Source organism: Oryx dammah, unplaced genomic scaffold, assembly GCF_014754425.2.
Source record: "Oryx dammah isolate SB20612 unplaced genomic scaffold, SCBI_Odam_1.1 HiC_scaffold_15, whole genome shotgun sequence".
Classification (NCBI taxonomy): domain Eukaryota; kingdom Metazoa; phylum Chordata; class Mammalia; order Artiodactyla; family Bovidae; genus Oryx; species Oryx dammah.
The window spans coordinates 10,960,926-10,973,439 of NW_024070199.1; the positions used below are offsets into that span (position 1 = coordinate 10,960,926).

The window sequence follows — 12,514 nt, forward strand, 5'->3', positions numbered from 1 at the left end:
TCCATGTTTGGTTACCTTAGATCAGTGTTACCCAAGTATGTTTTAAGATACTAGTCTCATGCCTGTGTCACACGAAAAGGATCTATAGGACTTCCCTGGTCCTATAGATTGGTCCAGTGGTTAAGACTCTGCCTGCCAATGCAGGAGATGCAAGTTTGAACCCTGGTCTGGGAAAATTCCACGTGCCACCAGGCTACTAAGCATGGGTCTAGGACACACGGGCTTCATAGTTGTGATGGAGCCCATTGCCCTAGAGCCTGTATTCCACAACAAAAGAATCCACTGCCATGAGAAGCCCTTGGACCACTGGTGGAGAGTAGCCACTACTTGCCGCAGCTAGAGAAAGCCTGCATGCATCTGTGAAGACCCAGCACAGCCATAAGTAAATAAGTAAAATTTAAGAAAAACATTAAAAAGAAAAGTATCTATAGTCAAATAAGTCAACTGGTATCTCACCTGTCTTGTAGATTCTCAACAAACTTTAGCATGTTTAGGAGTCTGTGAAGTCTTCCAGTCAAGGAACTAATTTAACTTTGATTAGTACCATAGCTTTCAACTATATTCTGTTATGAAAGCTTTTTTGTTTTTTTTTTTTTTAGGGAACACTTATGAGACACCTAGTTTTTAGTGGAGTCACTCTGGGATGTGCTATGTGTGAGCATCTCTTGTTTTTATTCCAAAATCTACATCATATGGTGAGAACATAAATAGATTTAGGGCGGATGAGTATAAACAGTTTAATATTCTGAATGAGTATTAATTGTGAGGACCCAGTATCACTTTGTTTCACCCAAATATCAATAAGAAAATCATCCTGAAGACCATGCAGATATGTAGACATTATCTGAATAATGAGAAGGACTTTAAAGTACTTGGTTTAGACCAACCTTAGATAAAAGCTGAAGCTGTAACTGCCTCTGCACAGAGTTCTTTCCTCCTACCAAGATACCATTTCCTCTTTAAAAAAGATCTTTCACCCCCAGCACCTCCTGACTCCAACACTTGAGAGATGGATAGGGCAGTCATTGCTGTTCTTCTTACTTTCTGGAAGAGAAAGTTGGACCTCAAAGATGCAAACAGATTCTCAATATTATATAACAAATAAATCGCGAGATTAGATTCAGACCCAGATAGCAATTTTCTAAAACCACAGTCCTTTCAGCAGTTTACTCAACCCCTCTGGTTCTCAATCTTGGTTCTATGTTTGAATCTCATGGTAAGCTCTTGAATGCTATGCATGCCCAGGCCTCAGTCAACTCTGAATAATCAAACCAGAAATCTCTGGGGTAGGAGCCATGCCTCATTTTTATTTTTTTTTAAGTTTTCTAACTGAGTCTGTTAATAATGTGTGGCCAGGTTAAGAATCACAGTCTCGCCTTAACTTAATCCCATCCTATGCAGCTCTGCTGCTCAGCTGCTTCTCCTGAGGGTGATTTCCGAGATCTAGCTGGTTTAGCTCTCCTCTTTCACTTCATCAAGAGGCTTTTTAGCTTGAGCGAAAAAGTTGGCTTAAAGCTCAACATTCAGAAAACCAAGATCATGGCATCCGGTTCCATCACTTCATGGGAAATAGACAGGGAAACAGTGTCAGACTTTATTTTTGGGGGCTCCAAAATCACTGCAGATGGTGACTGCAGCCATAAATTAAAAGACGCTTACTCCTTGGAAGAAAAGTTATGACCAACCTAGATAACATATTCAAAAGCAGAGACATTACTTTGCCGACTAAGGTCCATCTAGTCAAGGCTATGGTTTTTCCTGTGGTCATGTATGGATGTGAGAGTTGGACTGTGAAGAAGGCTGAGTGCCGAAGAATTGATGCTTTTGAACTGTGGTGTTGGAGAAGACTCTTGAGAGTCCCTTGAACTGCAAGGAGATCCAACCAGTCCATTCTAAAGGAGATCAACCCTGGGATTTCTTTGGAAGGAATGACGCTGAAGCTAAAACTCCAGTATTTTGGCCACCTCATGCGAAGAGTTGACTCATTGTGGAAAAGACTCTGATGCTGGGAGGGATCGGGGGCAGAAGGAGAAAGGGACGACCGAGGATGAGATGGCTGGATGGCATCACTGACTCGATGGATGTGAGTCTGAGTGAACTCCGGGAGATGGTGATGAACAGGGAGGCCTGGCGTGCTGCGACTCATGGGGTCACAAAAAGTCGGACATGACTGAGCGACTGAACTGAGCTGGTTTAGCATCATTTAGCCATTTCCAGTAATGGGTTGAAAGACATTTAGAAATAGTTTACCCTTCAGAATCTGTCTCCTGTAGTTAGCTTACCTTCTGAAACACTAAGAAAAAAAAAATCTGGATAATTATTTCCTGGTTGTTGTTGTCGTTGTTAAGTCATTAAGCTGCATCCAGCTCTTTTGTGATCTCATGGATTGTAGCCCACCAGGTTCCTCTGTCCATGGGATTTCTCAGGCAAGTATCCTGGAGTGGGTTGCCATTTCCTTCTCCAGGGGATCTTCCCAACCCAGGGATCAAACCCATGGTTTCCTGCATGAGCAGGCAGGTTCTTTACCACTGAGCCACCAGGGAAGCATTATTTCTTGGACTCCCTTTTAATTTCTCTCAAGTGCATTAAAATTACAACATAATGCAAATACAATGGTATATTTTATTTAAGGGTTAAAGGTTTAACATAAAGAGCTTTTATATAAGGAGTAAAGCCTTCCATTATATTATTTCTTCCTTATATTCAGTTTAATAACCCTGTTAATAAAACTTGCTCTAGTCATCATATATTGGTAGCTACTACAGAGGAGTAGTTTTAAAATTCTTTTAACAACACACCCCACAGTAAAACACAAAAAGTTCCCTCTAGTATATGTACATTTCTCTATAAATGCATTCATATGTTGTTATGGTAACATATTATCCACATTTTAAACCATACACATGCAAAAGAAAATGAAATAGGAAATGGCACCCCATTTCAGTATTGTCTGAAAAATCCTGTGGACAGAGGAGCCTGGTGAGCTTCAGTCCTTGGGGGTCACAAGAGTCAGACATGACTTAGCTACTGAACATGCACAAAAAAATAGGTGAAGATCAATGTGATAAACATTAATAAAAATTTTAATATTTCTTCCTGCACCCAGCGGATTGCCCTGCAGTCCCTATTATGCTATTCATTTGCTGACAGCTGCCACAGAGAAAGCTGAAGTCAATCAAAACATCACTGGCACTTGCTCTCTCTGTGTCTATGGAATAAAAGGTTAAGAAATACATCAATGATTAATGAAGGAGGAAGAAATCCACACTGTTGAAGCTTTGATTATGTCCCTCATAAGCTGATATGACCTGGCGCTCATGTTTTGTCCCAGTCTTTCATCCTTATGTCCCATGCCTGACACACAGTGAGTGTCCAGTAAAATGACCTTCATTCTTTATCCTCTCCTCTCTGAGTCAGCCCACAAATGTAAAATAGAAGCACAACACAAATGCTTCATTGTTCCTTACAATAGGAAATTTTTATTACTTTTACTTTTATATGCCACATTATTTTTTCAAACTTATTTAGTGGATATTTCAATATTTATTAAGTGCCTCTACAGTATATCAGCTGAGGGAATACAAAGATGAAAACAATCTAATCTTTGCCCTTGAGAAGGTCAGTCTTCAAGATGGATAGAGGCACTGCAGGAGTCAGTGTTTTATAAGATCATTTTCATAGAAAGAACCTTGAACAAGAAAAAACTGTTTCCAACATTAGGATCAACAGAAGTACCATGTCTGATTATGAAGTTTGATTGATATTCATATGCTGCTTTATATTATAGTGTCTTTTCAGGTTCATGGTATCCTTTAATTCTCAAAAACACAAGTCAATCAATCAATATTACCCTGTTTTACAGAGAATAAAATTAATATTTAGTAAACATGTTGTTTTTCAGTCCTGAGTCACGTCCAACTCTTTGCAACCCCATGGATTGCAGTATGCCAGGCTTCCGTGTCCTTCACCATCTCCTGGAGTTTGCTCAGATTCATGACCATTGAGTCAGTGATGCTATCTAAACATCTGATCCTCTGCCACCCTCTTCTCCTTTTGCTTTCAATCTTTTCCAGCATCAGAGCCTTTCCCATTTAATCGGTTTTTTGCATCAGGTGGCCAGATTATTGGAGCTTCGGCTTCAGCACCAGTCCTTATAGTGAATATTCATGGTTGAGTTCTCTTAGGATTGACTGGTTTGATCTCTTTGCTATCCAAAGGACTCTTAGGAGTCTCTTCCAGCACAATTCAAAAGCATCAATTCTTTGGCACTCAGTTCTCATTATGGTCCAACTCTCACATCCATATATGACTAGAAGAAAATTAATACTCAGTAAATATGTTAACTACAAAATTCATAAGACTAGAAACTGATAGCAGATCAGAGTCTACATTCAAAATTACTCTCATTATACCAGGTTGCCTTCATTTTTAAAAACCTAGGTTTTAAATATGGCTATTATTTCTTATAAATCTAACTAGTCACTGGGAGTGATAATTCAACTTCCTTCTTTCCATTCCCATTTTCTGTTACTCATCAGATCATATTATGTGTGTTTCATAAAGAGGCTACTGCACTTAATTTCTATTCTCCCTTATTTAAGGTTTTAGTTCTTGTTCATTTTAATAATGAACCATCCTTCCTTAGAAAAAGTGAACGTCACTAATTCTCTCTGTCTTCCATGGAATATTTTGGTATTTTTTCCCTTTCCATCCCTCAGTCATCTTTGACTCTTTGTAACCCACAGTGCTTGGAATTCTCCAGCCCAGAATACTGGAGTGGGTAGCCTTTTCCTTCCCAGGGGATCTTTCCAACCCAGGGATCAAACCCAGGTCTCCTGCATTGCAGGCAGATTCTTTACCAACTGAGCTATCAGGAAAGCCCCCCCAAAGTGAAAGTCACTCAGTCCTGTCTGACTCTTTGCAACCCAGGCCGAAATTCTCCAGGCCAGAATACTGGAGTGGGTTGCCGTTCCCTTCTTCAGGGGGTCTTCCCAACCCAGGGACTGAACCCAGGTCTCCCGCACTGCAGGCGGATTCTTTGCCAGCTGAGCCTAGAATCTGTAATTTTCTTAGTGTTTCTAGAGTCTCACATTTCCTTTTCTGTGTTTTGGTGCAACTTTTAGGTTGCTAATACTCCCAGTTTGTCTCACCACGTTGCTATTCCTGAATGAATATGGAAAGGCCAGTGTCTTGCCATCTATACATAGCTCATTTCTCCTATCACACCTTCTCATGCCCCCACACCTCCCACCTTTGTACCATCACATGTGTATTTGCTCACGCTTATTTGAATTCCCACGACACTTGCCATCTTCCGTTCTTACAAGTCTCTGGGCACCTCTTTTCTCCAGCCTCCTTTGTCAGCATCATGCTCCTGCTTCCATTTGAGAGAATGAGTCATCTCACCTCCACTCTCTCTGTCTTGGCCTCGGTCCTCTGTCCTATTGAAATACATGGCCAGGCTGCACACGTGTCCCTTCTATGTTGCACACCCCTTGGAAACACTTCATTCAAATGCACATGATTTTTTTTTTCTGAAACCAGGCCAGTTGCTCAGTGTTCACCATGATAGGCAGATACTTGATGCAAAAAAAAAAAAAGGAAAAAAACAATGAAAAACAATGACAAGAGCACCCAGCCAATCAGTAAAATGTCCCTTCTCTCTGTGTACAATCAGCTCCAGCTGTAGGCCCTTTATCTTGAGAGTTCAGAGGATAATGCACACATATAATTAACCCAAATAAACCCACTTTCATGAAAAACATTTTGAAGACTTCAGCACAAAAGAGCATTTTTTGGGTCCAGATCCTGTACTATTCTGAATTTTTTAAAAGACCGCACAGAAGCCTCATCAACAGTACTCTAATTAAACTCATCAGTTCGCAGATGTTTACAGGAAAATGCTCAGCGAAAATTTTCACCAAGAATTCCTGTTTCCTGAGGAGAGAGACAGATGATGACAATAGTAACAGGAGCTAACAATAATGAGCGCTTTATTGAGCCTGCCACTTTACGTGGGCCAGTATATTGAAATCAGCAACCCATTTGAGGCAGTGATTCTTCTCATACCTATTTTACAGATGTCAAAACTGAGGCTAAGTAGGTTAAACAAGTTTTTCAAAATCAGCTAGGTAGTATCAGGACCACAACAAGTCCTGGTTTGTGTGACTTAAAAGCGTGTGCTCTTAACCCCTACATTCTTTTTCCAGTATCACACCACCTCTCCCATGATGGAAATCAGTGTAGACTTTCCAACACTTCACAGTCACCAAAGAGAGTGTGACTGAACTACTACTGTTTTAAATTACCAGTATTTCCCCCAATATCCTCTCTTTCCTCACTCCTCACTTCCAACCTCTCCTCAGCTTCTGTTTTCTGCCCTAAAGATTTCTTCCTGGTGGTCTGAGAGTCTGTTAAGGCAGTCATTCTCAGAAAACACACTTAAAGATAACATTTTCTAGCTTGTTTCAAGGCTCAACATAAAGATGGAGGAAGTGCAATTTAATAAGTGCTGGCCACATCTCTTTTTCACTGATAATCTAATGAGCTATGTGTTTTCTGTATCCCGAGGAAAGAGACAGTGAGCCCCTGTCAGAAACAGAGCTTTTGTGCCACTTGTAATCTAATCCAGTTGGTTTCTGGCCTTTAGGGTCTTTATCCATTGGCTCTTCTCTGTTTATGGCAATAAATTCTTCCCCTCTTCTCCTTTTTCAATATAGATATTTCTAGGGTACATGGTCACAGTATTCAGAGCTACCTTAGGCAACCATCTTTTAAGACAAGACACTTCTATACATTTTAAACCATTATATATGAGCATATTATATATGAGCTCATATATATGGGCATTATTTGTAAATATTCATTATCTAGGTATCATATCATATATGAGTTCATATATATATGAGCATTATTTGTAAATATTCATTATCTAGGTATAAGTGGAGAAGGAAATGGCAACCCACTCCAGTTTTCTTGCCTGGAGAATCCCAGGGACGGGGAAGCCTGGTGGGCTGCTGTCTATGGGGTCGCACAGAGTTGGACACGACTGAAGCAACTTAGCAGCAGCAGGTATAAGTGGTAGTCCTTAAAAAAATAGTGATTTGTCAAACATATAAAAAGGTTTTGAAGAAACAGATATATCAAGCAACTTTCCATTTTATTTATTTTTGACTTTGTCAGTGAATTTGGCTGATGCAATATGTTGTCATCACTGGATTCAGCAAGAGGGGTAATGATTGCTCAGGCTTTTATAACACTTAGGTATTCACATTGCTTCTATATGCAAACTTAAAAAGAGACTCTGCTCTCCCAAAGGAAGAAAGAATAGATAATGTAAGTCCTAGGAACCAACACTCAAGGGCTATCTCATTTTCGTCTTTTCAGCAGGACTGTAATCCAACTGATAACTTTGCCACTTGGAGGCTGTGTGACTTCTCTGTTGCTGTGTTAACCTCTTCAGATATTTGTTTTTTCCCAGAGTAGGTCTAATTATTAATGTCTACCTCATGGAGCTATACTGGACTGGGTAGCCATTCCCTTCTCCAGTCTATCTTCCAGACCTAGGGATCGAACCCAGGTCTCCTGCATTGCAGGCAGATTCTTTACTGTCTGAACCAGCAGGAAAGCCCCATGGAGCTATAACCAGGATAAATTGTGTAACTTACGTCAAAATATATACATAGTATTTCCAAGATATATGACATACAGGTATTAAATAAATGTTCGCTCTTATTATTATTACTGTCATTTTTGCTATTTGTCTAAAGGCTGCCATTATCAACTGTGTTTACCATGCCTGTAGTCCCGCAACATTCCCACTCTGCATGCGTCTAGTTTTCTATCCATTCATTTCATAAACAGCTATGTTCTAGTAGAATGTGAGTCCATGGGAGCAGGGACTGTGTCCATCTGAAAGAAGCAATAGGGATGAGTGGTGAAGAGTCTCTGGAACCAAATCATCTGGCTTTGATTTCTGCCTCTACTACGATTAGGTCAATGACTTTGGGCAAGTTTTTTTAACCGCTTGGAGACATCCTTTTCTCATCTGTAAAATGAAAGTAGTTATGATGGCTAGTCCATAGGCTATTGAGAGATTTGATTGTGTTATATATATAAAATAATTTCAAACAATGCCTGACATGAAATAAGGCTTTGTGTCTGCTGTAATTATGATTATCATTCTTATTTTTTATCACTATATCTCTAACGTGTAGAACAGTGACTGACACGTAATAGGTAAGTAACAAACGTTTGATCAATGAATAAACAAGTGCTAGACATTGGAAGGACAAAAAAGTTAAGAGAATGTTACTTCTCTAGAAGAGAACAGTGGAGACATTTACTACTTAATGGAGCGCTCACAGTCAGCAGTCAGGCTCAGTTCCATTCTGTTCCAGTGTCCCTGACCTGGCTGCACCACCAAGGATTAAGTAGCACGTGGAATTTATGCAACAACATGAAGCAAAACTAAAAAGCAATGCTACAAGGTGTTAAATGACTGAAGTGTTGATTAGATACTACAGAGAATATACAGGAATCCAAGCTATTTTATTTATTTATATTTATATTACATTGATTTGAATTACACATTATTTCAGCAGAAACCAACTAAAGAATTGCTACATATAAAGAAAAATAGGAGTCAAGTAAGGATAACCTAGGTATTTAAAATATTGCCTCAATATTTGAAAACCATTTAAGAGAAGGTGCCTCAGAGACCCACTGTAAGCCACCACCATGAAGGAATAATTGCACTGGTATCACAGGCTTTTCTCTCCAATAGAGAGAAGTGGCTGTTAAAGCCAGCTGCAACAAGGTACTCTTGAACTTGTTCATTTGAAAAGCTCTATGTTCCAACATTAGCGCTCTTTCCTTAGAAAACAGACTCATGTTAAATGACATTTTGATGGGAACAATTTTTAAAGTGAGAAAAGCCAAGCCTGGTGAAGCTGTGGGAACACGGGGCTCTGATATATCTGCAGTATAAGAGGAAACTGGCTCATGTTTCCATAGGGCACTTTGGAAATAGGTACCAGAGGCCTTGGGATTCCCTGGTGGCTCAGACAGTAAAGTATCCGCCTGTAATGCGAGAGACCTGGCTCCAATCCCTGAGTTGGGAAGATCCCCTGGAGGAGGGCATGGCAACCCACTCTAGTATTCTTGCCTGGAGAATCTCCATGGACAAAGAAGTCTGGTTGGGCTACAGTCCATGGGGTCGCAAAGAGTCAGAGATGACTGAGCAGCTAAGCATGCACCAGAGGCTTTATCATATTCATTTAATTTGGTCCAGTGTTCATTCATATGATTTATCCTGAGGACATTACCAGAATGGTGCACAAATATAGAAAACAGTTCATTGCAACACCATTCGAAATAAACTAAATGTGCGTTAGAGATTAGTTAAATCATTATGTTAAGGCACAGTGATTTATAAGAAACAAAACTCATCTTGTTGAAATACATACATGATAGAGGCAAATGGTCGCTTGAAGTTGAAAATCACACTCCAAAACACTGTGTGTATTATGGTCACAATCATTCAAAGTATATATCCATATAGGGAGATTATGGATACTTTTTATTTTCATCTGTTGTTTTTTTTTTTCTTCCATGAATGTATATTGCTTTTGTAATCACAGTCACTATAGCATGAGAGAAGGAAATGGCAACCCACTCCAGTATTCTTGCCTGGAGAATCCCATGGACAGAGGAGCTTGGTGGGCTACAGTCCACAGGTCGCAAAGAGTTGGACACAACTGAGCGACTTCACTTTCACTATAGCATAAGAAAGACATTTGACCTCTTTGTTCCGTTTTCCACAAGAGTATTCTGATTTCTAATATAATATATTGCGTCCTGATAGGAAAAGGCAGAAACAACCTTATTTTTTAGTATCGTACCTTACCTGCTTTGGCTAATGCCATTAATCCATCTGTTCTGTCAAAGTATAATATAGATACTGGACTGTAATAATTATGATTTATTCTTTGCGTAAGCTCATAATTTTGTATATCTTCTTGCCTGGATAGTTCTGGCTAATCACCTGCATAGATTTGGCTCTAACAATGAATTTTTCCCACTTTCAGGTAAACAACTACAGTTTAGAAGAAGTAACACATGAGGAGGCGGTAGCAATTTTGAAGAACACATCAGATGTAGTTTATCTAAAAGTTGGCAAACCCACCACCATTTATATGACTGATCCTTATGGTCCACCTGATATTACGCACTGTAAGTATCGTGCTTCGAGTCATCTTTGAACAGCAGGCCGGGTTTTCAAAATTGGAATTCTGTAAAACCTGGCAAGGTCTTCTGCTTACAGCTTCACTCTTGCTTAGCCTGTGGAAATACCGCAGAGGGATCTTGTACTTCAGTTGCCTTGGGGGCCTTAGCTGATGAGTTGGCAGGTTCACCATTACAGAAAGGCTTAATAATGTATGTTATGGACAGTGTGATTACAACATAAGAGCAACACATTTTTTTTTAACTGGAGTATAGTTTACATACCATGTTGTATTAATTTCTGCTGTACAGCAAAATGATTCAGTTATTCATATATATATATATTCTTTTTCATATTCTTTTCCATCATGGTTTATCACAAACTATTGAATATAATTCCTTGTGCTATACAGTGGAAACTTGTTGCTTGTCCATTCTATATTTAATAGTTTGCATCTGCTAATCCCAGACTCCCTATCTATCCTTCCCTAACCCCTACTTCCCCTTGGCAACCACAAGTCTCTCCTCTATATCTGTGAGTCTATTTCTGTTTCATCGATAGGTTCATATCTTCAGTTCCCCATATAAATGATGTCATGTGGTATTTGTCTTTCTTTTTCTGATTTAACTTCACTTTGTATGGTAATCTCTAGGTGCATCCTGGTTGCTGCAAATGGCATTATTTCATTCTTTTTCACGGCTGAGTAGTATTCCAAGGGGCAACACGTTTTTAAAAAATTTTGATTAGAGTAACCATTTATTGGAGCTTAATTCCAGCGTTACAAAGTTGCATTCGTTTCTGCTGCACAGCAAAGCAAATCAACTGTACATACACATGTATCCACTCTTTTCAGTTTCCCTTCCCATTTAGGTCACCGCAGAGCATTGAGTAGAGTTTCCTATGCTATACAGTAGGTTTTCATTAGTTTCCATAGGTTATTCATTTTTAAAAAGTTTAAATTTACTTATTTTTTAATTGAAGGATAATTGCTTAACAGAATTGTGTTGGTTTCTGCCAAACATCAGCATGAATCAGCCATAGGTGTAGCTTTTAACCCTCCCTCTTGAACCTCCCTCCCGCCTCCCACCCCATGCCACCTCTCTAGGTTGTTAGAGCCCCAGTTTGAATTCCCTAAGCCATATAGCAAATTCCCATTGGCTATCAGTTTTGCATATGTTAATATAAATTTCCATGGTACTCTCTCCATCCATCCCACCCCTTCCTTCCCCCCATCTCTGTGTCCGTAAGTCTGTTCTCTATGTCTGTGTCTCCGTTGCTGCCAAGGGCCAACACGTTTTTAAAGGCTCTTTCTCAAGCCCCTAAAGCACAATAGCTCTCAGGCCATAATAGTCTCTCTTCCTAGTTCAAATCTATATAGTAACAGAGTGGAAAAGAAGGAGACTGGCAAAATAAACTGGGGAGAGCGCTGTTCTTCTTCCTGGGGAAGAGGATCTTGCCCGCAAATGGTGAAATCATGCTCCTTAATCACCATCCTTATAGTTCTAACCTTTATCAGAATTTGATATATTGGCAAGGACGCCAGATAAAATTTTCAGTCACTAAGACAGTGGAGACGGGCTGGAGGTGGGGGCTTCTTGAGCAACAACTAACAATGAGATGCTATGCTCGATCCTTACAATGTCCATTTCTACATAAGCCCCATGGTCTCCCCTCTTCTTAATAGGTCAACAAGAAGATTGTCTCTCTGGGGACTAGATTTGAAAGCAATTCATTTTTTCTGATGTAAGTTAAAGGGACAGTTTTGGCCACATCAGTAAAAGTGCTCATTCTGAAATCTTGAGCAACCAGTTGTGAGATTGAGAACTCAGAATGTCTTCAGGTCCTGTTATTAATTACTACTATGCTCTTAAGCAAGTCGTTTAACCTCTTTTAGATTTGGATGTTTCTCTTGAGGGAAACTTAAATGTTGAATGATTTTGTTACCTGCCCATTACGTTGGCTATTGGTTTTCTTAATGATTGTAAAATGACTTCCGTCAGAATATGTCTTTTTGTCAAGCAAGCAGTAAGGCGAGATCAGGCTTACGTTAGCATATTGAAGAGTTTTAACTTTCAGAGTTTTTCAAGCCAAATGAAGAAAAATCAGTCTTGAGGCTCTGTGAGCTTCTTCTTGATGGGCATATAGGACATTTCTTCTTTCTGTCAGAAGAAAAAAGGAAAAAAAATTTGCTATTCAATTCAAGAAATATATAGAGTAATTTCAGTACATGCAAAATACCTTATAAGGTAATATGTGAGATCCACAGGAGATACAGTCCTGGCCTTCATT

At 39.5% G+C, this 12,514-nt stretch overlaps 1 protein-coding gene across 16 annotated transcripts in view; it reads left to right on the forward strand.

Moving 5' to 3' along the window:
- The window catches only part of DLG2 (discs large MAGUK scaffold protein 2), a 2,338,778-nt gene that overhangs the window by 1,723,849 nt on the left and 602,415 nt on the right, over nucleotides 1-12,514 (forward strand). For all 16 annotated transcript variants that reach the window (XM_040255566.1, XM_040255568.1, XM_040255582.1 and 13 more), the window contains one exon: nucleotides 10,089-10,233. In XM_040255566.1, the coding sequence (XP_040111500.1) occupies nucleotides 10,089-10,233 (145 nt within the window). The remainder of the gene's footprint in view (nucleotides 1-10,088; nucleotides 10,234-12,514) is intronic.